We start from the raw sequence: 27,701 nt of genomic DNA, 5'->3' as shown, positions 1-27,701 counted from the left end.
TATGGCCTGCTTCTGGCCCCTGGCCGTGGGAACACTTTCCCTTTCCTCTCCATGGAGGTCACATGGGCTGGAAGCCACTGAACTTTTACTTCACTTTGGAATTTTCCACCATTCATATGCAAGTTGAGTCACAAAGAGCAGCCAGGGCTGGGGCTGGATGACTTCATCATCACACAGCCCCCAGAAATAACCCGCGGGAGGGCTGCTGCAAGTCCTGTCGTGCCCGCCAGAGGGAGCGCGTCCTGGGCCCAGTCCCTTCAAACTTGGCTTTTTCAAGTCTGTCTTTCCAAGGGCCGGGGTGGGGGGGGGGGGGGGGCCCTGTGCCAGGAGGTGGGGCCTCAAGCCAAGGGCCAGGGGCCTGGGTTTCTGCGAGAGCCCTGAGCTCTCCTCCTCCTACGTGCACACACCCCAGGGGTCGCATTGCCGAGCTCAGGGGTGTTTCTTGGCTCTTTCTGGGAGGCAGAGCCCCTATGTCTGGCGTCTTCCTCAGTGGTTGGGGCGCAGCCACCGACCTCGCAGCGTGAGTTCATCAGTGTCCTGAGCAGGAACTTAGAGGGGCAGAAACGCTGAGCAGAGACGTGGTGTGGAGGCAAGTGAGAGGTTGGCTGCCTGAGCTGCTGCTTTAGCCCAGCTGCCCACATTCTGACTGGATTATGGGCACGTGGTGTTTGTCTTCTAGCGGCCTCAGGTGAATTTAATGTAAGCTCAACCTCCCGGAGTTGAAAGTCACTGGCCTAGTAGGTGGACGCGGTGAGGAGAGTGGCAGGAAGGGGGGGTACAGATTCAAGGTGGGGACTCTGAAGGCCTTGACCGGCCTCCCGGTATGGGGAGAGGCCAGGCGTGTCAGCATCACCCCACCCCAGCAGCGGCCTCACTCCAGCCTCCTCCAGAGAGAGAGACAGAGACAGAGCTTTCCAGGCGCCAGAGGTACGTACTGGCCTTCATGCTGGGGCCACGGGGTCCTCTCCTGGGCCTCTGTCCTGGCTGTTCCTCGCGGCACCCCTGGACCGGAGGCGCTAGGCAGGTAGGTGGGGGTGCTGGCGAGCCGGGCGGCGAGTCTCGCTCCTGTCCCGGGCTGGGTGCCTGCTGCCCAGTCTCACCCAGCCTCTGAGCACCTCCAGGGGCGGAGAGCTCACATATGCTGGACGGTGAGGGCAGAGACAGAGCCCAAGGTGGCGCTGGGGGTCAGAGGGGCCTCTTCGGGGGTTCTGGCTGGACTCGCAGGCTGGTGGTGGGGGCAGGATTTTCCAGAACTTGATGTCCCAATAGAGGAACCGGAGGCTTAGACCGGAGGTTCTCCTGTAAGCGTGGATCTTTCCAGAATGAGGGTACCCCTGGCACAAGTTTTCTAAACCTTGTGGGAGGTCCCAGCAACCTCAAGCCCCTCCAGGCTGAGCCACGAGGGGGCGCCCCGGAGCATCCAAGCATCCTGGTCCTGCCTCTGTCAAGGGGAGTGGGCTTGGTGGGCAGGTGGGAGGGGGAGCTGGGCTGCGGGGGGCCGGGGCTGAGGGTGTGCTGGGTTTTTCTGGGCTCTCCCCACCCCACCGCCCCCCCAGGCTGGCAGCCGGCTGCTGCTGGAGAGATTAATTGCCTCCCTGTTGACCCTCGACCTCAGGAAAGCTGAGCTCTGAACTGCAATTCAACAGGGGCCTCTGGGGGCAGCGGCGACCTGCTCCTGCCAGGCGTCCATGCTTCATCGGATACACGCCTGGCCAGGAAAGATGGGAGGTTAATGCCACGGCTGCCAGGCCCTGTCCTATCATTGTGGCGAGTCCCCAGCTGGGAAGCTGGATGGGCTGGGAGCCAGCCCGGGCCACAGCAGCCTCTGTCAAGGGCCTTGGGAGGGGGTGCTGAGCTGGGGCTGGGGCTGGGGGCAGGGGCGGAGTAACCCAGCCTTGGAAAAAGACCCCAGGTTTGGCCTACTGCCCCCTCCTCCCAGACTGGGAACATTTGACATTGTTCTTAGGCCATTGGAGGCTGGGGAGGAAACCCTATTTACAACCTTGAACTCCAGTGCCCAGGGCTTCAACCCAAGACTGAAGAGGTGAGGGAGTTGGCAAAGGAGACCAGGGTGTAGAGTTACCCCCACAGATGGACAGTCTGGAAGGCTCTGGAGGGAGCTGCATTGGGGTGGCAGCTCTCCAAGCCTATTTTCTGGCTTGTTAGGCTGTCTGTGCCATGACCTTGGGTGACCTCCCATAGCTTGGGCACCCGCCTCTACCCCCGGGGCCCTCGGGATCTCCTGGCTGCTGTTTGTCTCAAGTTCTTTTTTTTTTTTTTTTTTTTTTTAAAGATTTATTTATTTATTTATACAAGCACTGGGTACAGTCAGAAGCGCGGGAGGGTGAGAGAATTCACCAGAGCCAGAGCGGGGAGCAGAGCAGGCAGAAGGACCGAAGTACACTGCTGAGGGGAGCAGCGGGCGGCAGGAGAGGTCTGTGTGCTATGTGGGAACCTCACCGGTGGCCGGGGCTCGAACCGGCGCTGCAGAGGCTGAGGGCAGCTTCGCAACCCAGTGCTCAACCGCTGCGCCACCGGGGAGGCCCTGTTTGTCTCAAGTTCTAAACTTGGTTCCCTTTTCAAGAAATTTTCACCCCCCAAGGGTGGTCTTGTCACTGGGAGGAAGTGAATTCCTAGGGCCAGGATGAGGTTAGATGGGAGAAGGTCCAGGCCGGGGCAGTAATTCATGACCCCAGGATGGGGTCTGCAGCCCTGCCCCACTGGAGACACGGAGAACTGGCTCACCCCAGCTCTGGCCTCACTTGCTGCTTCCCTTCAGAGGGGACTCGCCTGTCTCAGGACGTGGCTTTGGGAAAAGCAAAAAAGAACTCATGCAGGCATTGGCCTCAGAATCAAAGGGCCCAGGGAGGGTAAGTGGTGGGGGGCTCATCCTCCCTGGCCCCAGGAGAGTGTGCTCAGGGAATGCTGGGTGCATCTCCCCTCCCCCAAGAAAACACATTTGCTCTCTCCTAGTACCTAAAACAGAGGCACTGGCATGGAATGACAGGGGACAGAAAGACACACTTGACAAAGCGAGGAGATGAGGCTGCCTTGGCCCAGAGCCAGGAGTGTGTCGCGTTCTCTCTTGGTCTTTGTTGCCTGAAAGGCCTATCCATCAGTCACAGAGTCGCGCCAAACCCAGCCTGTTGGGGAGCCCAGGGTCCCCTGCTCCAAAATCAATCATATTTCAGGCCTGGGGTCCATGAACCATATGCTCAAGATGCAGCTAATAACACCACCTGGGAGTGGCCTTGACCCTTCAATGCCCACCAGAGCTGGCACAGGGCCCTTCTTCACCTGTCTCTCCTCCCCTGGCCCCAAGGCCCTGGGGACCTGCCAGGGGACTCTGAATCTCCCTGGATTTTGACCACCCTGCCCTCCCTGAATGCTTGATGTTTGGGAAATGCCTGTCTTATGTGTTCTTCTCAGGACAACATCCAGGGAGGGCCAAAAGGTCCCAAGGCCCCAAGTCCACCCTCAAACTGGCCAGGTCCCAGGAAGAAGCTGGCACAGCCCTAGATCCCAGCCCAACCCCCCTCAACACCATTTGAGCCACCAGGTAGACTTAGCTTGTCCTTGGGGAGGTGCCACCTTTGGGACCGCTGCCAGCTCAACCATGGGCTCCCTACTTCCTTAGAGGCCAGGGGAGGGGGGCTCGTGACTTCCGTGCTGGGACTAGCAAGGGTTTGTGAGGAAAATCTTGACTCTAGGCTCCCCTTTGTCAGTGTGTGTATGTGTGGGTATAAACACAGGTGTGCGTGTTTGGGCGTATGTGTATGCACATGTGTCTGTTTCTTGTAGCCGTGCTGGACTGGGAAGTTGTGCAGGGAGGGATTGAGCAGAGGACGCAGGAGGATAACCTGGCATCCAGAAACCTGGGTAAACTCCCTGCAGCCCACCACCCCTCACCACAGCCTCCTCAGGAAGAATGAGGACCTGGATTGGAGGATGTGAGTCGCTTCTAGTAGTTCTCATGGACGCAGCCACTCCTCAGGGAGTGAATGTGGGGCTTGTGCCCTGCAGTGTGGAATCTGGGCTGTGTTGTGCATTTTGTGCACTAGGGGGAGGCAGATAATCAGATTCTCTCTCTGGGAAAAGTACAGACTGCCCAGCAGCAGGAAGGCAGCAGGAAGTCCCCCGTAGAAAGTAGAGCCCCATCTCTGAGCGGGGAGAAGTGTAGATGGGTTGGCTGAGGTCCTGGGCCACCTGAGGGGGACCTGTCCTCCCCCACCCCACCAGCCCCAGAGCTCAGGTGCCACCAGCCTCAGAGTCCAGCCCCTTCCCTAAATAAGGCAGGATTTCTCCTGATCCTGGGTCTCAGAACAAACTCCTGATGTCACCTCTCCCAAAATCTGAGGCAATCCCTGACAGTTTGGAAGAGTGACATGTTTGTCATCTCAAACATGGCAGTGGAGAGGGCACAAGTGGGCAAAACAGATTTGGGTTTGAGGTGCGCTTCACTTGGCTGTTGGATGACACTGGGCAAGAGCCTTGGTGTCTCTGAACCTCAGTTTCCACCTCTGTAACATGGGGACTAGAATATCCGGTTCAGTAAAGACAGTGAATGAGATCATGCGAACAAACAAGCAATGCAAGCCATGAAGTGCTGCAAAACGCCCAGGTGCATTTTAATCGAGGGAGGCAGCAGCGCTCACCAGCGTCTCACTGGGTTGGGTGATTGTGTGCTTTTCAGTCACTCCTTCCACAGAGCCGCTATCGAAAACTTCAATAGCAAGTGCATGCCAGGCAGCGTGTTAGGTGTTTCGACAAACTTAAGTGGGTATTTATAGTTTATAAAACCACAGAAGCTGTAAAAGACCTTTCAGGTCCATGTTTTCCAAATGTCAGTGCCAAGACCTGTACTTAGCGGCTTACAACCCAACGACCTGGGAAACGTAAAATACAGACCTTTGATTCCGTAGCCGGGATCGCTTTCTCACGTGCATGTAGCTGAGTGTGGGCCATGGATGTAGTTCAGCCCCTCAGGGAACAGCGGGTGGAGCCTGAGCCCCAGAGGGGGATACACTCTCGGGGTCAGCACTTCATGTGCCCGGGACTTTGGAAGCACTGGGACCTTTGACACTTCCCCCGAGGGGTAGGACAGCCAGAGCCTCAGGTCTCTCCTCAAAGGCCTGGTTTCTGAGCACGTGCCTGAGCAGGTGTCCAGATATAAAATGAAAAGATTTGAGGTGGAGCCCCAATTCCATTATTTAGAGCCTGCGTGACCTTTAACAAGTCTCTTGCTTCCTGAAGCCTCAGTTTCCTCATCTATGACATGGGGGTGTCAATGCCTGTCTCGCTGTGGTCTTCATGTGAGCATGCTTTGAGGGCTGTGCAGCTCCAACTTTTAACGCTGGACAGAGCTAGACTTAGACTGACTTTTTAAGGATAAATCCCACAGGCTGAATGTTCTTTCCTCAAGTCCAACTGGATCTAACGTGGAAAGATAATTCTGTTCATGGAGTAGCCCCCACCCCACCTCACCTCACAGCTTCCAGTGCTAGTCTTTGGGCGACACCTGCTGGCCGTTAAAGATACTGCACCCTCCTTTGGCCAGACAAGTTCAGAGAACACTTGCCCCATCCCCTTGGACGTTCACAGCCACACCGTGAGGTAGGAATTATGTCCCCGTTTTATAGATGAGGAAAGTGAGACATCATCCTTCCACTTCATGAGCGGCACAGTGAATCTCTGCCTCCAGGTGCTTCAACTCCATCTTCTCCTCACCTCTTGCTGTTGGGCAGGGTGGGAATTGTTCCCCCCAGGCAGAGGTGAATAGCCTAAATCATCCTGATATAGGAACTGGGACTAGATGCATGGCCAAGGTTGGAGTCCAGGTCTAGGGTGATCAAGAAAGATTTGTCCTGCTGGCAACAAACCCCCAGGCCGTAGTCCACCCTCTCCAGTTGTTCCCCATCGCCATGGGAACTAGGGTGGCTGTGGAGGCTGCGGCTGCAGCAAGGCCCTCCATGGAGGCTGAGAGAGGCCTCAGTCTGGGCTGTGAGGTGAGGCCTTGGGGCTGGGCTGTCCCGAGAGCTGACTGTGTCTTTGACGGATACCACGGGCTCAGCTTTTTCATACAGTGGCTCATCTGAAGTCCAGTGTGCGGGGGAGCATCCCTGACCTCAGTTACTTCCATCAGGAGGGCATAAAGCCAAGTGATGGAGAGTGAGGATTTGGCCTTATCCTGTAGAAAGCCACACGAAAGATCTACAGATGAAATTATATTATGTGTAAGACTTGCTTAAAAAAATAAAATCCTGGTGATGGGAACTATGGAGAGTATGAGAAGACAGATAAAATAAGACTGGCCTTGCATCACTAATTGTTGCAGCCAGAAGATGGGGCCACAGCAGCCCATTATGCTGTTCACTCTACTTTTGATATGTTTGAAATTTCCCATATTAAATCAAAATAAAATGTGACAGCAGACAGAAACTCCACCACCAGTGTCAATAGAAAGAACATAGCCTGAAGAAATCAGTCTGCCCAGTTCAGAACTTGTCAGCTGTGTGAGCTGGGCAAGTTACTTAATTTTTCTGTGCTCCAGTTTCATAATCTATAAAATGGGAATGATAATAACGATCCTGGGTGATAGGGTTGTTTGGAGGGTTAACTGAGATTATGCTTCTAAAGCACTTAGCACAGTCTGGGCACATAGCAAGGGCTCAGTTATAATCATTAATATTAGGAGTTGACAGTTCTGGATATAATTTGCTGAAAGAAGGAAATGGTTCAGACAAATCATTGACCAATACAGTTCAGTTCCAAGTTTCTGGTGGATGAGCCTCCTGGTGCCTGGGTGTGCAGGTATCTTAGATGAGAAGACACTTACGACAGGGCCAGGCTTCTTGATTCCCCAAAGGAAATCCAGTCTTCCAATACCCAGTAGGTCCTTTTCTCTCTTCTGTCTTTCTCTCTTCTGTCCCAGTGTGAGTGCAAGCCCATTCACAGCCTGCCTTGCCTTTCTCTGACCACAACCTTCTCTGAGTTTAATTAGCCCCTTTTACACACTCATGGAATCTTAGCCCCAGAGGAGCTTCAGAATCACCCATCCCTCCACTGCTGTTTCACTTCATTGGGCAGCTTCTTATTGAAGGTCTGCCTTGGACCCGGCACCAGCTTGACTGCTGTGGACAACATGTAAGCAGGGCAGACCCAGACAGCAGACAAGAGACCGGGGACAGCATGATCTGGGTGGTGCCGGACATAGTTCTCCTGCTCTGTGATACTTGGTGTGGTCACTTGGTGAGCACCTTTTGACTCAGCATCCAGGCCTCCCTGTGTTGCTCTCTTGTCCACTGGCGTCCAGCTGTCCCCTGGGCAGGGACTCCATGTTGAAGGCTGGAAGCTCCCTGCCCAGGGGCTGGGCATGAGCTTGCTGAAAGGTCTAAAAAAACCTGGCAAGATGTGCTTCCTCTGAGAGCCAAGCTCGAGCAGCAGCCAATGAAAAACCAAGTTTATAGATCAAGAGAAGTAGGACATGAATCCCCAAACATTTCACACCGTCTCTACCCCTTGGAGGTTCGAGATGCCCTTTAGCCTTTTATTTTTAATTTTTTTCAAGTATAAATTAGTTTAATTTATTATCTGGAAATTTGATAAATATGGCTAATACTGAGTTCCAGTAAGAATGACGGTATGTAAATATGATATTGATGTATGTAGATATGTATGATATTGACCAGGAATCTTGTGGTTGGAAGGCATTTTCTTTCTTAATATTCTCTAATTTCATATCCCATCATGAAAGCAAGTTATGCTTTCAATTTTTTTGTTTTTTTTCTTTTTAATTTTTTTTATTTTTTACATCATTGTTCATTTTTAAACAATATTTGCTTCCCTCCACCCCCTCAGGTGTAGTCCCCACAGAGTTTCCTTCCCCAATGCACCTGTGCACCATCACCTTAGTCCCCTGTGCTCCTCCCTCCCTCCCTCTCATCCCTCTCCCACCTCCTCCCCTGCAGGATGTCTCTGATTTATAATGTCCATTTTTGCTTTGTTGTGCTTTGTACCGTTATTATTTTTTTACACTGATGTCTTATTTGGTTCCCCTATATTCCTGCTATAAGTGAAACCATCCAATATTTTTCTTTTTCCTTCTGGCTTATTTTGCTGAGCATTATTCCTTCTAGTTCTATTCATGTTGCTGCGAATGGCATGAGTTTATCTTTTTTGATTGCTGAATAATATTCCATTGTGTCTATATGCTGCATCTTCTTGATTCAGTCATCTATTTTTGGGCATCTGGGTTGTTTCCAGGTTTTACCTATTGTAAATAGTGCTGCTGTTCTCCAAAGAGGAAATGCAAATGGCCAACAATAGGCATATGAAAAAATGCTCAACATCCCTTATAATCAGGGAAATGCAAATTAAAACCACACTGAGATACCACCTTATATCAGTAAGAATGGCACATATCAAAAAAACAAGCAACAGCAAATGTTATTGAGGATGTGGTGAAAAAGGAACTCTCCTACATTGCTGGTGGGAGTGCAAACCAGTCCAACCACTACGGAAAGCTGGAAAGCTGTCTGGAGGTTCCTCAGTCTACTAAAAAATGGAGCTACCCCGGTGGCACAGCGGCTGAGCACTGGGTTGCGAAGCTGCCCGCAGCCTCTGCAGCACCAGTTCGATCCCCGGCTGCTCCCCGGCCACTGGAGGAGGGTCCCACATGACGCGCAGACCTCTCCTGCCGCCCGCTGCTTCCCTCAGCAGTGTACTTTGGTCCTTCTGCCTGCTCTGCTCCCTGCTCTGGCGAATTCTCTCACCCTCCCATGCTTCTGACTGTACCCAGTGCTTGTATAAATAAATAAATAAATCTAAAAAAAAAATCTTTAAAAAAAAAAATGGAGCTACCATAAGACCCAGGAATTCCACTCCTGGCGATCTACCCAAAGGACACAAAAACATTGATTCAAAAGACCACCTGTACACCTATGTTTATTCATTTTAAAGGATCTGGGAAGTCCTGCAGTAACAGGAACCTCTTTGTCTTAGGTTATTCTACTCTTTTCCAAACGACTTGGCCATCATTTAGTTTTTGCGTCCTGTCTCACACCATAGCTGGGAAATGTGAAACAAGAACTTTACCCCTTTTCAGCTGGGTCTGCTCAAAACAGGGTCAAGTTTGGTCAAGATACTGTGCTTTCAATGCCAGTGTGGCCAGGAATGGACACCTGTTGCTGCTCATCCTTCGATCTCAGCTCCCCAGGGCAGGACTAGGGCTTCAGAGGTCACACAGAGTCTTGCCTGGTGGTAAAGTGGCACCTTTGACCCAAGCTGAAGTTCATCTCTGTGTAAGTGCTGGGCCTCTTCTCCCCCAAGCAATCCAGCTAAGGATCACGGGGCTGAGGCTGTCAGTAGTGGTTCAAGGGCAAGGGGCCCAGCTTGACTGGCATGTCAGTCCACGAAGCCAATAACATCCTGAAGCTCAAGGGCTTTCCAGGGGCTGGTGGTTCTTGCACGTGGGGCTGCTCGGACCACATCTGGGGTATGGAGTCCATTCTGGCTTTAAGAGAGATGTTGATAAAATTAAATATGTGCCCAAAGGGAAGCCAGGAGAGTGAAGGGTCTGAAAATTATGTCGGAAGAGGCTGACAGAACTGGGATATTAAGCCCGGAAAAGGAAGTCTGGGTGTGTGGACTGTGGTAGCTGTTCTCAAATATTTGAAAAGCTGTCATCTGGCAGGGCTGGGGCACATCCTGGGAGCCCCGGGGCTGGGCAGATGGGTCCAATAAAGAGGCGTGAATGCATATGATCCCAGATAGTGAAGTGGGGTGGACTTCTGTGTGGGCAGGGAGCCCTCTGTCACTATGAGTATTTATTTAACCAGAGCTGGCTCCGCACCTGTTTGGTGGGTCCGTGGCTGCCGGCCCCTCCCCTCCTGCACACAGGACTTCCTTTCCCTCCTTTCTCCCAAGCAGCAACCCCTGCACCACCTGCTTCTCTGCCAGAGCTGTGTGCTTGGGCCTTCAGTGCATGGACTGTCCTCCTCAGAGTGGCTCTCTTTATGGCTCTTAGGCTTTGAGGGACATCAAAGCCCTGTTGCAGTGGCAAGCGGGTCATTATCCCACAGAGGATGTAGGGGCGCTTAGGGCAGCACCAAGCTGTCTCCCACACGGAGGTCATGGCTTGTAGACTGATTCCTAGGAAGAGGGCTTGATCGCCCAACTCAAGGCCACTGCCATGGACTGGGCCAGAATCCAGAAAACCCACGTCCAGAAAACCCTGCTGAGACAAGTTCTTGGGATGGATTCAGGCTTTGTAGGACCTGAAGTGAGACCCTTAGGAGTGGCCTCTTTAAGGAAAACAATACAAAACGATGAATACAGAAGTGATTGTTTATTTAGAGTAATACAAAGAAATTGCAACATATTACAAACCTTGAAAAAGCAAATACTACAAACATCACAAAATCTGGGCAAATAATATTTGTGTTAACTCAATGCCTGACAGTGCTTTTTGTATTTTTAAATCGTTACTTCTTACAGCTTTACACAGTCTAGCTCCTGGGTCTGTACATTTCTAGCCTCATTTCTCCTGGGCTACACACATCTCTCTTGCCCAGGCACTTGAGGTCCTGGTCATATATAACGTAACACAACTTCAAAAACTGCAACTTCACATGAAAAGCCAGGCGAGGTGACCCCTGGTGGGTAGAGTGTTCCTGCAGGCCGACCCCTGCTGAGGCTGGCTGCACAGCCGTGCCTGCAGCCCACGTACATCCATCTCACGCTCCCAAGTCAGACAAATCCATCATTCACTCATGTTGTGGGACCCGGAGTCAGATCCCCCAGTGCACAGCACACCCCTGGGGAGCCAGAGTACAAAGGAGGAGCCGGCAGTTACACTATAGGATTCCACCAAATTAGCCATGAGGTCTGGCCACGTGAACATGTTCCTGGGGCCCACAGGACCCTGACGTTTGAACTGAATTAGCTCCACGGTAGCGCTGCCTCTGGGCTTAGCACAACCTCTCCAGAATTTCAGTTCTTCATTTACATATCGAGCAAAACAACTCTGGCCTGGTCTATTTTCGGTGAAGAGCAGCAGTGAGAGAAAACGCAAAGTTTTTGGATCCCAGTCGCCACCCTGTGTGGTGACGATGAAGGTGATGTGATGTTGGCTGAGGCAGTTTCTGACAAGACTTTGGCTTTGGGGTCAGCTCCTGGGGGCTCCAGAGCCCTGTCAGTGCTCACCCTTCCAGACCAGAAGCTCCAGGACAAGAACTGCAAGACTCAAGGCTTTGAGTCCAGGTAAAGGACAGGCCTCCGGAGACAGGGCAGAAGCTGGAATCAGGTGTCTGCAAACCTGTAAGAATGAAGATGTCCAGCATTGAAATCAGCATGTACTGACTGTCCCCACAGCCAAGGGGGCCCAGGGGAGTCTCTGCAGGTAGAAATGGAAAAGGTTAGGAGCCTAATGACCAAAGAGGAGATAAGACAGACGTGTGTGTAAGTAGCCACAGGCCAAGGAGCGGCAGAGCCAAGAGGAGGGGTGGTTCCAGAGACTGGGGGTGCCTGATCAGGCCCTCCTGCATGAGGGGCTCATATGGGCAGAGAGGGGGACGTGAGAAAGGTGTGAAGACCAGCATGGAGGCTTTTCCAGACAGAAGATCTTGCAACACAATTCCGTGATCACATCTGAGCTGGGCTTATGGGTCAAAGGATGCAGGGTAACTTGGGATGCTGGCCAAGTTAGCTCCAGCTACCTTTCTTCTTTCTCTCTCAGTTTGGACTCCTTCCCTCTTCCGGCTGGAGAGCAACGCAACCGTGAAGTTCAGCTCCACAGAATTCAGGTTTCACGGGACCCCTCTGGATAGGCTTCTCAGTGGGTTTCAGTTGTGAGCTGAGAGAGAATAGGAGAGAGACTGTGGTTATTCAGGGGACTCCAGCTTAGCTGGGGGCTTCTGAAGCTCCTGCCCACCTCCTGAGACAGTGGCCTGAACACATACAGGGCAGCAGGACCCCAGAGATCCCATCTGTCTGGGAGGCACCTCAGTGCTCTGGACTCTTTGTTCTTTGCAATGAGCTCAGAACCATAATATCATAATCCAGAATGTTGAAAGGATACATGACGGGACTTACCTAGACGTTCCTGGGCTAAGCATGGAGAATATTGGTTTAAGAAGCACCTGGGTCCTTTATTGACATGCTACCTTTCCCAGAGGCTTCATGGTCTCTGCAATGATTCATGCATCTCAAGAAGATGGAAGTATTTTAGATATTTGCACATGCATTTGATGCCCAAACTGTTCGTTTTGCGTGAGTTGTGTTTGTTTGCTCCTGAGGATCATGCATGAAATGTTGTAGTACTGTTCCTTTGCCTGCACTTGAGAACACTCTTACATGCTTACCTTTGTGGATATACCCTCCCCTCGGGTGGCCTGGGCAGGATGGTGCATATTTGGTTGCACTCAGCTCATCTTCCCTTTAGGAAGGGACTTTGCCGATCATTCTAGCTCAACTCTCCCATTTTACTCGTGAGGAAACTGAGGCCCAGAAAGTCAAGTGACTCTCCAACATCACACAGGTGATCTAAGGTGCCAAAGATGAAACAAGAACCCGGGGTTTCTGATTTGCAGTCCAGGACTCTTTCTAGAACATTCAAATCAGTTACAAAGTGAAGGGAAAAAAAGATGGTAGGGCAATCTTTGTTTATTTTTTTCTCCTCCAGTCAATGAATGAGTATTAAGAGGTCAATGCCAAGTGGGCTGTATCACCCCAAGTGTTTTGAACATTGACCTGTTTAGGTTTAGATTTCTTTTACATCAACCATATTTACACTGAAGTTGTTAAAGAATTTCAGAACACATATGAAGACCTTGCTAAAATAATGATATGCCTTTGTTTTTGAAATACAGAAGCTGTTGTTTGACTAAAACAATAAAAACATCTGTTGTTTCTCATGATGGCTCTAGTCCTAATGTAACATGGCAAAATAATACCCCAAGTATCCACGATTAACCTGAATTGGAAGGGTTCACCTCCCAGGGCCATCCCAGGTTTCTTTAAGTGGCTTTGGTAACACACACACCCCACCACAGGCCCACGCCACACAGACACCACATGCAATATATACATCATACACAACATATATACTATACACACACCCCATGACATATATCCACCACACACAACAGGCACCCCACACACACACCACAAGATATATTCCACATACCACACACACACACACCCCATACACCCCACAACAGATCCATACCACACACACACCACACAGCATATATACACCACACACAGACACACCAGACACTCACACGGGACACACACATACCAGCTATCTCACTCATCATATGGCATTCTGTGCAACACAAAATGTTGAAACTAACCACCTTTTTAAAATGGGCAATCGGGGGGGAGGCCTACTGGAGAGGAATCCCACAAATTCGAGTCTTTAAATAACAGTTCGGGCTTATGCTCGGCACTGAGGCAACTGTCCTCACTCTGGGGTGTATATGGTGGGGGGAGTGAGGGCTTCTGCCATATTTAGGACTGTGAAGGAATTGTCCCTTTTATCAAAATAAAAACAGGCCCCCCCAAATGTTTGCTGCGGAAGGAGTGCATCAGGATCTGGGGTGGGTGTGGGTGGCCCTCTCTTTTTCATCCCACCCCAGTTTCATTTTCCAGGGGATTCCCTCCTAGGATTCTGCCGACTCTGCCAAGCTAATGCAACTCAGTTAAGAGGGAACTTCTGAACACACCTGAACCAGGCTGTCGTTTTCAAGGCTATTTTCCTAAATACTAAGGAGGAACAAAACCCAGGAGCTGGAAAACACAAAAAGCCTGCACGCTATATCTGCAGGTCCTTCCTGAAACGATCCACACCCCACATCTCCCATTTAAAAAAGGTGGTTAGTTTCAACATTTTGTGTTGCATCAGAATGCCGTGTGATGGGTGAGCAGTTGGTGTGTGTGAGTGGACGGCGTGTGTATGTGGTATAGATAAGTTGTGTGGGGCGTGGGTGGTGTGGGTCTGTTGCCGGCTGCCTCTCCACGCTCTTCCATCCTCAAGCACGTCTTCCTTCCTTGTCTCTGTGGTCTCTTGCCTGGACTGCCAACTCCCGCGGCCCCTCCTTGACTCCAGGCCTCAGAGCTGCATGGCGCCGGTGTCATCGACATCCCCCAGCAGAGATGTTACCGCACACCACCCCCTTCAAGCTAGTCACACCATTACAAGGACCATGCTGAAGGAGTCTGCTCTCCCACTGTCCACCCCCGCCTCCCCCATGCATGCCTCGTTCCTTAGGGGACACCCCTGCTGTAGCCTGATGCAGTGGACACCCTCTTCCTTCAGGTATAACTTGGGCCTCTGCATGCAGCACCACTGCCTCCTAAAGGACCCCAGGCGGAGCTGGTGTAAAAGGGGCTCTCCAGTTCTAGGAGGTACTTCAGGTAAATAGAGGAAGGAGGTTCCCCCTAGATCCTTCTAGTATACTGGGCTTCAGCAGCTGTGCTGATACCCCAGGCCCACTTGGGGCCCCTCCCAGCTGACAGCAGCCCCTTTCATCCTGTCTGACTTAGCAGTTTATTTTAGGCACGGTCTGACCAGGTGCTCTGGGTCAATAGGCTTAGTTTTAAATAACTGGATTCCTCTCAGCAACCGTCTCCTTAGAAGGGAAGAGATGTGACAGAAGAAGGAGCCCAGCAGGCTGGGGGGAGAGGGGAGAGGGCTGATCCAGAGGCCTGGAGATAGCCGGGTTCAGTCACAGCCTGCATGACCTCAGGCAGGCACCTCACTTACCTGCTCTATGCCTCAGTTTCCTTATCTGTAAAGCAGAGGATTGGCTGGGACATCTCCATACTCGTTGCAGTTGGTGCCATTTCTGTGTCCTGTGCCTGCACCTACAGAGGACCAAACACATAGTGAAAAGGCTTCTGAGTGGTGACTTGGCACCACTGGAAATCAGGAGACCTAGCTTCTAGTTTGCTTGTGATATAAATTAGATGACCTTGAACAAGCTAAGCTTCAATTTTCTCACCTGTTTTAAAAGGGGGGTAATAAAGCCTCAAAGGATATTGTGAGCATTACACGGAGGAGCAATTGCAGGTAAAAGCCTTTTTATTTTATTTTATTTTTTTTTTAATAGAGGCATGTTTTATTTATTTATTTATTTGTTTTGTTTATACATGCACTGGGTACAGTCAGAAGCGCGGGAGGGTGAGAGAATTCACCAGAGCCAGAGCCGGGAGCAGAGCAGGCAGAAGGACCGAAGTACACTGCTGAGGGGAGCAGCGGGCGGCAGGAGAGATCTGCGCGCCATGTGGGACCCTCCTCCGGTGGCCGGGGAGCAGCCGGGGATCGAACTGGCGCTGCAGAGGCTGCGGGCAGCTTCGCAACCCAGTGCTCAACCGCTGCGCCACCGGGGAGGCCCTGCAGGTAAAAGCCTTTTAAACTCTTGCAGCACTGTACAAAAAGAGTCAATGAGACTGACAGTTTCTCAAAAAGTTAAAAATAGAATTATTATTTGTTCCAACAAGTCCCCATCTAGGTATATACCCAAAAGAATTGGAAGCAGAGGCTTTAAAAAATTTGTAAATATTCGCACCATGGAAGTCATTTTTAAAAAGTATATCAGGTATTTATCAAAGTTAGTCCGAAATACACAAATATGACAGAAAATGTCCTGATTTCAAATAGAAAATTAAACACTTGGCATAAGAAAAGTAGGTCTTTAGGCGATATTCGTATACTCATGTCCATAGCAGCGTTATTCACAATAGCCAAAGGGTGGAAATGACTCAAGTGCCTATTTTTTAAAAATATTTATTTATTTATTTACGCATACAAGAACTGGGGTATAGGCCAGAGGTGGGGGGTGGTGAGAGGATTCACCGGAGACAGGGTGGGGAAACAGAATAGAAAGATCGATGGAAATACACTGCCGAGGGGAGCAGTGGGCAAGTCAGGAGAGGTCTGCTGCACCATGTGGGTTGCTCCCTGGCCAGGGATCAAACTCGTGGTGCAGAGGCTGCAGATAGCTTCATAGGTTGCGTCTTAACCCCTTGCACCACCAGGGAGGCCCTCAAATGTCTATTGACAAATGAATCTATAAACCAAATGTGGTCTGTATGTAACTACAATGGAATATTATTCAGCCATGAAAAGGAATGGAATTCTGATACATTCTACACAGTGAACCTTGAAGATATCATGCTAACAGAAATAAACCAGACAGAAAAGGAAATACATTGTATGATTCCACTTCTATGAGGTCTCTAGAACAGGCAAATTCATAGACAAAAGTAAAGCAGTGATTACCAGGAGCTGGGGTGGGGAGGGGAGAATAGGGAGTTATTGTTAAATGGACACATTTTCTGTTTGGCTGCTGAAAAGTTTCTGGAAATGGATAGTGGTGATGGTTGCACAACATTGTGTCTGTACTTAATGTCTCTAAAGAGCACACTTGAAAACGAGGTCCATTAAAACGGTCCATTTTAACATTTAGAAAAGTAAATGCAAACTTTTGAAATTTTAGTTAAAATCTCTAGGGATATATTGGCAACACCTGGGAGTGGGGAGTCCTAGTCTGAATATAGGTGAGACATTTGGGGGAAAGTAAATCTTCCACTGTCCACTGGAGCTAATCAGCAGCTCCTTTCCCTCCTCACACTCCTCTCTTCCAAGACCTCCAAGAACCAGATCAAAAGCTTGCCAGCCAGGCCCCCAGGGCACGTGGAGGCTGTCTTTACCCTTCAGGAGACGAGGTCCAGTCCTGACTTATTCCAGTCTCAGGGGACTGTGGACCCTTTTCTGGATCCTGTGTGGTCCTTTATTTTGGAATTACAACACGAGGGCTTTCCATCCATATGGACCTCACATTGGACCCGACTCAGTCACGCTGGTGTGCCCAGTGCCTAACCCAGGGCCTGGGACAAGGCAGGTTTCAACCTGCGTTTTGTAAATGAGAATATGCCCTCTCTCCATGGAGCCCCATTCAATGCCATGCCAACTCAATGCTGATTGATATAAGGACTAAGCTTTTTCTGCTTGGTGAGGAAGCTGGGGTGGGGGTGGGGTATTAGGAGAAGATAGAGGGAGATACTCCAGGTAGAGCAGACCTGTAAATTATTCATTGCAAATAATTGTTTAAACAATCAGCATGTGTCAAGTGCTGGGGGTGGGTGGCTGGACTCAGGTGGGGGTTCCCCAGGAGGCAGGCTTGCGAAAGTAAGTAGGGGTGGGAAGGGCAGCAGCTCTTAGCAGTGGAGAGGAGCTCTGGGGCGGGCACCAAGGGATTTCATTCAGGATTTTATTCAGAGACCGGGTCCCCTTATCCAAGGGGGGAAACTGAGTCCAAAAGAGGCAGGGCGTCCTCGGTCCGAGCATGGTGGGTTCTTGGCACATGCATGGCCCATGTCTGTGTGAGACCAGGGGCTGGGGAGCAGGGCCGCCTCTGAGACGGGGACCCCGGGTCAGGGTCGCAGGGTCCAGGCCCCCGCCCCTGTCCGCGGGCTTGTGGCGCTGGGGGTCCCCTGGGCTTGGGTCTCGAGCAGCTTTCACAACCCGGGGTGCCGCTGGGGGGGGGGGCGGGGAAAACGGCCGCCTAGCCCAGCCCCGCGGATGACAGGAGCCAGGGAGCCGAGGAGGGAGGAGCCGCCGCGCCGCGCGCTGGGCTGAGGCGCAGAGAGAGCGGGGCGCGGAGTGCGGGCGGCTGGGAGCGCGCTGAGCGGGCGAGAGGCGCTGCCGCACGGCCGGCCACAGGACCACCTCCCCGGAGAATAGGGCCTCTTTATGGCATGTGGCTGGTAACTTTCCTCCTTCTCCTGGACTCTTTACACAAAGGTGAGACCCTCGCGGGCGGCAGCGCGGCGGGGTCCGGGCGCGCGCGGCAGGCGGCGAGGCGGGGTGCCCCCGGGCGCCAGGTGCCGGGGACCGGCCCGGATGCGCGGCCGCGGGTGGGGCGCGGAGAGGCGGGGCGAGCGCCCGGAGAGGGGCCAGGTGAGTGCGCGCCCCGAACCGCTCAGCCCGGCGCCCGCGCCCGCCGCGGGAGGCGGCCCCCACGAAGGGGTGGCGGAGAAAGAGCCTCGTCTCTCCCCGCTCCGAGCTCCTTGACGGGCCGCGATTCTGCCCCGGCTCCCTCCCCCAGCCCCATGCCCGCTTCCTGCGGTTTGGGGGCGCTGGGACCCCGGGGTGCCCTCCGAGTCGAGGTGTCCTCAGACCGTGACTGTTCACCTGGGAGTCCGCGCTCATTCGGGCCTCGACTCCGCGGCGCAGGGTCCTCGGCCGCCGCGCGCCCCTCCGCCTCCCCGGACCCCCCGCGCCGCGCCGCATGGCGCTTGTCCGCGCGGGGGCTGGGTGCCGGGGCCGGCCGGGGAAAGCTGGGGGCCCTCGGAGAGCAAGTTTGTTCTGCAAACCCTGAGGCCGGCTTGCCCCGGCCAGACCTCACCACCCCCTGCCCCAGGCACTCGCCCCGGCTTCGCTGCGCCGCCTTGGCCACCTCGAACCGTGCGCCCCAAGATGCTAGAGTCTCCGCTGCTGCGGCTGGTCCACCAGACCGGGGGAAAGTCTTCGGGTGGGGGTGGGGGGCGTGTCCCTCTCCGGGGGAGAGAGCGTTGCCAGGGGTGCGTCCAGGTGTCCGGCATGCCCAGACCTGTTACTGAGGCGCTGCGCACCTGAGCCTGAAGGCAGCCAGCGCCGGGGGCTGGAAGGGGGCAGACATTTCCGACCAGAGCCACCTGGGCACAGCCGGGACCAGGCCGTGGCTGGCGGTCCGGCTCCCCGGCGGTTGCGGAGGACGTGTCTGTCCCCCAGCGCTCAGATGGCGGGAGATGGGGCGGCCGAACTCCGCGCCCTTGCGCGGCGGAGCTCACGCTTGCACGAGCTCAGCTGGTACCTGTTCAGCCCTCTAACTTTTCTCCTTGGCGCCCTGGGGGCGGCTTCTCCCCGGCTGCATCCCGGCAGCTGCCCGGGCAGAGCAGCAACTCCTGACCCCGGGGGGGCTGGGGGAAGGGCATTTCAGCAGAGGCTTGGCTCCCTAGGCGGGTCCAGTTCTTCCAGAGCCCATGCCCCAGGGGTCTGGAGTCTGCAACCTGCGGGGTACTGACAGCAGCATCAGCTGCTAACACAGCTTGGGGTGGAGGAGGGTGACCTTATTTTATTTGTAAATACGGCCCGGGTCAAAGGCAGAGAGAAGGCCGAGGTACCGGGAGATGAGGTGGCTTCTTCATCGTGGACAAAGTAGTTGAGTTTCTCAGACCTGGTGGGGTCCACTGGGTGAGACGCCAAGGCTGGTCTAGGTTGGTTAACCCCTTACCCTCCACATGGCACCCTCTCACCCCACTTTAGGAGGGCAGGAACCTTGCCTCTTGTTCACCCCCCCACCCCCCCAACACACCCCAGTCTCTCTCTCCCCAGGCTCTTCCTGCCTCCCTCCGCCCCCGCAGGCTGGCTCGGCTTGCAGCTTTAATTACATTAATATTAAAAATACATAAGGTGAGGAGCGGCAGCTTTCTCTCGCCAGTTCTCTTTACTACCCCCCACCCCTTCTGCATTTTGTCAGGGGAGAAAGCATAGGCCAAAGCTGCAGCCACCGTCTTTGCCCAGCTTTGTCCTCAGCCCCTTCCCCCGGCCACCCCACCACTTTCTGAAGACCTTTCTCAGAGCAGTGTTCTCCAGGAGTGGAGGTCCCTTGGCTGATACCTAACGGACCTTCCTGTCCCCCTTCCAGAAGCTGGGCATTAATAAAAGAGAGCTATTTGATAGGGAGGGAGCTGATGGGGCTGGGGGGGTGGAGAAAAGCCCAGAAGGTGACGGGCTAGTCTGGAGGGACGAAATCCTTTCCAACTTGAGAAGGAAGTAGCCACTGGTCTCAGGCCTCTGGGTAGGCTGGAGGTGCCAGGTGTGGCAGCACCTCAGTGGCCTTATGGCCCACCGAGCCCTGGCACCCCTGCCATTCAGAGGCCCCGGCATCTGTGCTGGGCGCCAGGGCGACTTGCCAGACAGGCCTTTCTTTTCCTTCGTGACTTAATTGGGTCTTAGGTGCCAGGCTGGTCTCCGGGGCCTGTTCGCTTGGGGTGGCATAGGGGTGGGGGTTGTGGCCGAGGCGCAGGGGGAGGATGTGATTCCGTGAAAGCGGGGAAGATAGGGTTTGGTGTATTTTCTCTCCCGTTGCCAGTCACCCCCGCGGCACCAAGGAAAATGTAAATGTGAATGTTGGAGCCTGTTACAGAAAACAATATCCTCTTGCAATAATTTGTACGTCCATCTGTGAGGAGCGGGAGGAGGCAGAGGGAGAGAGGAGAAGAAAACAAGATGAGATGGAGCGTCCTCTGTGTGGAATTAAGCAGTTATTGAATGTGTTTTAAGCTTCTGTTATTTCCATTCCTCTTGAAATACCTTTTTTTTTTTTTTTTTTTTGAGGAAGCCGGAGCTCAGACCCATTCCCTAGTACTAAACTGGGGAGGTGTTTTAATAATCAGTTATCGAGTCTCCAATAACTGCCTTATTATTGCCAAAACAAATCCAGGTTTGGGCAGCCAGATGAACCCCAGCGAGGCTGTCTCCGTTGTTACATCCAGCGTGCCAGCATCTGTGTTGCCTGCATTTGCATTTTTACTGTGTAAAAGAACAAGCTTCCCCGGCACTAAAATTCCTGTTTTCTAAAAGCCAAAATAATGGGTTGCATTGATTTTTTCATTTCCCACCCCAACCTCTCCGATGGGGACTCATGGTTCTTCCCTCTTGAGAAGACCAAATTAAAAGCCTTCGTCAAGCCATTAAGAAAATCTCTAACACTCTGTTCAGTGTCTAATTAAAAAGGGGGGGGTGTGGGGGGAATGTGTTTTTAGAATCTTGAAACCGGAGACACAACTTAGGGGGAGCAGGAAGCGTCAAGGAGGGGGTAGGTGGGCAGAGAGGCCCTGGGTGCTTGAATAACATGGGGGAGTTGTCATGATCCCCGACTGTCCTTTTCCAGTGCTTCATATTTCTGGCCATCAAAGTCAGCTGCCTTTACTACATTTCTGCAGCAGAATGGGGAGCTCAATTAGGAACAAAAAGCAAGTAAGCAGTTGACCCAAAAGCAGCGCTTAAGTTGAACAGATCCCAGGAGGCAGGCTGAAGAGGCTTATTTTTCTTCAATTGAAGAACAAGGAGGAGGTGGGCCAGCAAAGAGGGGCTTTGGCTGGGTGATGTTCTGCTAAAGAGGCAAGCGCTACACAGGCTGACTGGGAGCCTCCAGAAATGGGGTGAGGGTCTGCCCAGAGCACCTCATCAGCTCTTGGTCTTTGACAGAGGGGAGCAGACCTCAAGCCCCCCTTACCTTCTCTGTATCTTCAGGAATTTCATTCTGTGACTTGTGCTTGATCTGGTATAGGATGATTTTATTTGCGGGTGAGTTGAAGTGAAGGTAGATATTCAGAGAGCTTTTTTTTAGGAGGGGTGCAGAGACCGAATTGGGAGAGTCTTTCCTCCCACATGATCTGGGAGGACATGTTTTTTGAGGACATTTGAAACTGTCAAGAGGAAGAGCCCTGCCCCCCCCAGCTCTGAAGTATTGTCAGAGCCCCTCACCTGGTGGATTCTAGCTGGCACCCAGGTGTCTGAATGGGGTGAGCCAGAGGCAGCAGAGATGGCAGGGTGCCGGAACCCAAGGGCAGGCCCTGCATTTGCATTAATTTGCATACATATTTGCATGCTCACCTAGCCAGACCCAGAACCTCCTTCTCTATGAATAGCATTTTGATCTCAGCCTTAGTTACAGCCAGGCAGTGGCATTTTCTTTACATGCAGTTGGGGGTGCGGCAGGAGTAGAGAGGAATGATGTTTTAAGTAGTGCTTCTCTCTTGCCTCTGAGTTGTAGACCTACAGGTGCTCAGCACGGAGTTCTTCATCTGACAAGGCAATCCCAGAGCTCACTATTGGGGTACAATGGGTGGCAATGGGCAGGGACATCCTAAGGCAGACCAAACTTGGGGTGTGGGTTATTCCTCTTGTGGTGCAGGAAGAAGAGGGTGTAGAGAGGGGCACACCAGCTGTAGTCTTTTGGTGAGTGCCCCCTAGATGGAGGAGCTAGGTGCTTAGGGTGCTGTCAGCAGGTGGAGAAGCAGTGGGGTGGGGGTATGAAGCCAAGTGAAATGCTCTTTCTCCCTCCTGATCTGTCAGCATCCAGCTTGGGAGGGAGGGTGTTGTAGCCTCTATGAGATGGGGAAGTACCCTCCTCCAGTCTCTTATTCTACCATTCCAGCAGCTTCAGTCATGCATGTGGTTCCAGTGGGGCCGTGGGAAGGCAGGCAGGCACTGTGGTCACAGAAGGAAGGAAGGATGTGGAGATTTGGGAGTGATACTCGAAAAGTCAACACTTCAGGGCAGCTTGGGGTGCTCCTTCCCGGGAGCCAGCTGGGATGCCTGCAGTGGGGCTGCAGCTTCAGGAATGGTTTTGCCTGCATTTCCGGGGCCCTGAGCAAACCCCGCCTGGGCAGGTGCTGCTTCCAGACCTCTCGGGTGTTTTCTTGCACATCTATGGGGCCAGGCGGACCCTGGTCTACCCTGGTTTCCAAGGATGTGCCATGGAGCCCTCAGGCATTGGGTGGAGCCTCCGGGAGGGCTGGAGGGCTGGCAGGCAGAGCTTCATGAGCCAGAGTATTTTATATATTGGAGTTGTATAGAAAAATGAAAGGTTGCAACTTGATGTGGCAGTAATTTGGAGTCAAGGCAAACCCTTCATTCACATTTGGCTTTGTGCTTACTCGACTATGCCCTGGTCTCTGAGCCTCACTTTTTTCAGCTGTGAAATGGGTATCAAGGAGAGGATGCACGTAAAGTAGCCAGAACATCACTGGTGCTTGATAAACATGAGGCTTTTTTTCTGCACCGCTCCCACCTTCCTTCCCCTGCCCACACCCCCAAACAGACAAGCAGGTCCCATCCAGAACAGCTTTGGTCAAGCCAACTGGCTTACACTTTGTAACAAAAAGAAAGACTGAGTGGTGGCCAGGGCAGGGGACTTCCCTGGTTCCTTCTATTGCCTCACTGGGCAGCTTGAGGGACTTCTCAACAAGATAGCTGGGACCATGCCGGCATCTGGGTGCCCCTGCGGAGCCAGCACAATCTCTTTTCCCTGACCACAGCTAGTGGAAGTAGTGCAAAAGGCAAAGGCAGAGGTTGCCCCCAGCCTTGGATTTGAGAGTGAGACAAAAGACAGTCTCATAGCTGTCAAAGAAAGGTATGAGATGAGGTTGGTGGTTGAATATCTAGCGTGGTTGGACAGAATAAGAAGTCTCCTGGATTTAATGCCATTAAGCTTAGGTAAATGGAGTGTAAGGGTGAGCCTCCCAAACTTGTAACTGGGTGAATTTCTGTGTATCTTCCTGTTGGGGTGAACTTTAGTGTTTTTCTGGTGGTTTTGTGCATTGAAGCCACTCTTGACAGCCCATGACCAGGGATGTGCCTGGACCCCCTCCTCCCCCCATGACCCATTCTGCCACAGTTTCTGACCCAGAGGTCAAGCGCTGCCCATGGCAGCTTGGAGCCTGTGGGTTCTGTGAGTGTGGGGGAGGTCATGGGCACAGCAGCCTGTGTGCCCTGTTGAACAGATGTCTGGCCAGCACTGCTTTAGCGTGAAGAGCATTAGCCTTGGGTACTACCCTTGCCATCCAGCTGCTACTCCCCTCATCCATTCAGCCACCCCTGCTCTACCTCCCGGTGCTCTTGTTCTACTTACTGCTTGCTTTGATGCTTACCAAGGTTACCATCTTCATGAAGCACAGAGTTATTCAAACACTAGTTGCATAACCGTGTGCTCGTGTTGGAAAGCGCATTGTCCATGGACCTATAAAACAAGGCTTAGCGTGTCTGAGTAGGCAAGTTACCTAGTAGTTCATGTGCCTCTGTTTGCTAATCTATAAAATGGGCCAAAGAACCCCTGTCCTGGCTGTCCCACGGGGTGGGGGTACTGCATGCTGCTTACTGTTATAAGACAATTGTAAATGGAACTAGGCAACATGGAATCACACACATGTGAAACCACTGCAGACCAGCTTAAGCCTTATAAAGGCTGTGCTGAAATGTGAGGTGTAATTACTGTCATTTCATCATACAGGAATAAGGAAGGTCTCACAGCTGTGTGTGGCTGTCTCCCCCTCCGTGGGCCCCCCATATATGGAGAATTTTCCTAGCCTTTGCTTTTCATCGACATGGGGAACAGCTGATGAGGCACAGCCAGGCTGGCAACAGTTCTTCTCAGAGCAGACTTGGCAGATTCCTTGTGGCTCCAGTGCCCAGCAGGGGTGGGGGCAGTGGACAGAGTCTTCCTCAGCTCCCTCCCCAGGTGCTCAGATTCAGGTTTATCCCAGAGGCATCTGGACACACTTCCTCAGGCTGATTCTCCCCACAGGGCATCCAGTCTCTTGTGGGAAGAGCTGTAGGCACCAGGTATCTGCCTTGCGTGACCTCATTTCCCGTGGCAGCAATGGCTACAAGCCAGGCCCTGAGCGCCCTACTGAGCCAGGGTCATGGATGCCCTGTTTCTGGGGCAGCCTTCCAGAGCCCTGGGGTCTTGGGAGGATGGGGGACTAGTTTTGGGGGAGACTGCTGCGGAGAAAAGTGTTCAGGGTTGGGAGGAACCACTGAGGACATGGATTCCATCCCCTAAGCAGACGCCTGATCCCCACAGCTTTTCCCACCGCTCTGCTCTCCTTCCGTGCCATTGTCCTTCTGCTGGGCACTGTGCACACAGGAGGTGCTTTCCTTCCTGGCCGCAGGTTTCTGCTTGTCCCGCTCCATCACAGAGCTCACCCTCATCATCGGCCAGTCCTGTGTTGGTTTTGTACACTGGTTCTGTGTCTCCCTTTCAGATCACACAGATCCAGGTGAATACCCCCTTACCCAGGTCGACACACGTCCTGCCTCTCTGAGGCGTCTCCTCAGGCAACCCGCAGTGCTGGTGCTTCCAGTGCCCCCTCATGTGGCCTCTCTCCATCCCTCCGCAATGGTCCTCCATTCCTGGGCAGCTGGGTTCTGGAAGTGGAGTGCCCAGAACTGAGAGAGGGGTCTGGTCGCAGCCAGGTCACTGCACCTGGGGGGACTGTCCTACCTCTCCAGTCCTTGCTCTCCCATCTGTAAATGGAGGCGATTGGACAAAATAATCTCTTAAATCCCTCAAGTGTTAACAATCTAAATCTAGGATTCTCTGGGGACAACTGTGCTGTCTGAGCCGACTCCCTAGAAAGAACTTTCTGGCCATCAGGGGCCTTCCTTTGACAGGCTGTGTCTAGAAGGGACTGGAAGATTAAAGAGTCTGTTTGACTGTCAGCTGTTGCTCATAACTTCTGCAGCGGACAGTGAGGGGCTTGTAGGTTGAAGGATGACTGATCTTCACTGGGTCTCGGAGGTTTCTGGTTGCTGGTTATGGGATCTATGCTTGTGCTAAGAATCTTTTAAAAAAGAGAAAAAAAATGTTTCAATGGGGGCTGGGCCCTGGAGTAGTGCCTCTCCTCAGGGTAGGACCTCAGCCCCAGGGGCATCTGGAGATGGGGGGCAGGGGTGCGCTAGGGATGAAATGTCTGATGCCTGGGACAGTCCTAAATAATTCTGAACGGCCATACCCCAAAGTGCTCTCCTTTGTCAGAATCCCTATTATGGTATGTTCACACCTTGAGAATAGATGTGAATTTAGCACCCCCTTCGAGAAACCAGCCCCAGCAAGAGAGACCTGGGTTTGAATGGCAAGTGCCACCACTAGCTGTGCAGGCCCAGGAAAGTCTAAGATCCTGTTTTCCTATCTGTAAAATGGGGTCTTTAATGGCCGCTCTGTAGGGCCTTCATGACGCGTGAATATTCTAATGCAAGAAGAGGGCCTCTCACCATGCCTGGCACAAAATAAATGCCAAAAAGAAATGGCGGCTATGATGATGGAGAGGAAAGTGGCAGGGCAGGGAAAAGGCATGGACAGAGGTGCGGGACTTGAGCCTGCCTGCTCCATTTTGTTCCATGGAAAGTGCCGCTTGGGTTGCCTGGAAATGCTCCTCTCTGAGATGACTCGCCCTTCTCCTCCCCAGAGTCCAAACTATCTCCAAGGTGCAAACACCCAAGATGGGGGGTTTCTGATGAAGGAGCAAGAAGATCCTCTCCAGGGTTTTGCATGGTCACGAGACCCCACTGGTTAATCTTCTGTGGACCCAGTTTTTCCAACTATAGGATGAGAACAATCAGAGTGAAGACAAATAATATATATCGTCTGGAAACCTGTGTGTGGGAATGCAGTGGCCGAATCAACCTGGCAAATGAATCCAAGAAACCGCACCAGGCCACATCTGCCTAAAGAACTCTGTGTGAGACCCCAGGGCAGCAGTGGTTATTGATTATACCGCCATTATTTTGTTAACTTGATCATCAAATTAGGTACTTACTGTCCTTCCAGCCAAGCCCATGAGAGCTTTGAATTGTCACACCCTGTCTATTGTTGGGAAAGGTGCTGCTTGCAGTCAGATATGGCAAATATACTTTTTTTCTTTTCTTTTCTTTTAAGATTTATTTATTTATGCATGCAAGAACTGGGGTACAGGCCAGAGGTGCAGGGGTGGGGGTGAGAGGATTCCCCAGAGACAGAGTGGGGAACAGAACAGGCAGACTGACTGAAGTACACTGCTGAGGGGAGCAGCGGGCAGACAGAGAGGTCGCTGCGCCATGTGGGCAGCTCCCTGGCCGACAGGGCATCAAACTTGTGCTGGAGAAGCTGCAGATAGCTTCACAGTGCAATGCTTAACCCCTTGCACCGCCAGGGAGGCCCAAATCTACTTTTTTTCTATGGAGTTTTTCTCCAAGCGTAGACAGAGAACCACCTGCGTGGTTCTCGGCCCTGTGACAGATGGGGTGGCTCTGTTCTCTTAGGAGCTGTGTCTTAAACAAGGTCTCCAGGTGCTTTGTATACATGGCAATGTTGGAGAATTACTGTCTTAAGCCATGGGTGGTGGTATTATTATTATTGTAGGTGGCAGGTAAGTATTTGTTGTGGAATCTTTAGTCCACAAATATTGCTTGCCTACTCTGATGATAAAACCTACAACAACAAGGGTCTTGGATGGTCCAAGACCTTTACACACACCAGAAACTGTCACATACATGAACCCATCTAGTCCAACAATGGTTAAGGTAGATGTGGTTTCCTTCACTTTATAGAAGGGGAGGTGAGCCACAGAGAGGCGGGGTCACCTTGCCTGAGGTTGTAAGTGCCAGAGCCAGGTTTACGCCTCCAGCCTGCACCTGGGTCTGGGCATTTAACCACTGCGCTGAGGGCAGCTGCTGTACGCTGCCAGGGGACAGAGCCATCACTAAGTCAGGGAGCTCACAGCCCTGCAGGGGACCCTGCCTTCTCCAGCCCTGCTCCCCTGAAGCTGCACCACTACCCCCTCGGTGCCCACGGGCCCAGGCAGGGAAGCCCCTAGCAGGCTCTAGCCTGGGGCAATTGGAGGGCTGGTGTCCTGCAGCAACCCCAGCACCGGAGATACTCCTGGGTGAGAGGTCCAGTGAATGAGATGAGTAAATATTGTAACGAAAGAGAACAAAATGACTCACTTCTCCCTGCGGAGGCAGCGAGGTGTTAATATTTCAGTCCCCTCAGGTTGTCATTTACAGTGACTAGAGATGATGACAGGAATAATTCAATGTGCACCTCAGAAGGAGCCTCCCCAGCCAGACACCCCTTACCGACCCAGGCAGGTGTGGTGGGTGTCGCCTACAA

At 52.5% G+C, this 27,701-nt stretch overlaps 1 protein-coding gene across 1 annotated transcript in view; it reads left to right on the top strand.

Annotated features, from left to right (window-relative positions):
- Positions 1-3,190: 3,190 nt before the first annotated feature.
- The window catches only part of DSCAML1 (DS cell adhesion molecule like 1), a 320,695-nt gene continuing 296,184 nt past the window's right edge, over positions 3,191-27,701 (top strand). Inside the window, 1 exon segment of the mRNA XM_054693131.1 lies at positions 3,191-3,950. Within this exon segment, the coding sequence (XP_054549106.1) occupies positions 3,929-3,950 (22 nt within the window). The 5' untranslated portion in view covers positions 3,191-3,928.

Source organism: Talpa occidentalis, unplaced genomic scaffold (genome assembly GCF_014898055.3).
Source record: "Talpa occidentalis isolate TD23 unplaced genomic scaffold, MPIMG_talOcc4v2.1 talOcc4.12, whole genome shotgun sequence".
Taxonomy (NCBI): Eukaryota; Metazoa; Chordata; class Mammalia; order Eulipotyphla; family Talpidae; genus Talpa; species Talpa occidentalis.
The sequence above is the reverse complement of the archived record's forward strand: the minus strand, read 5'-3'. Positions and strand labels throughout refer to the sequence as shown.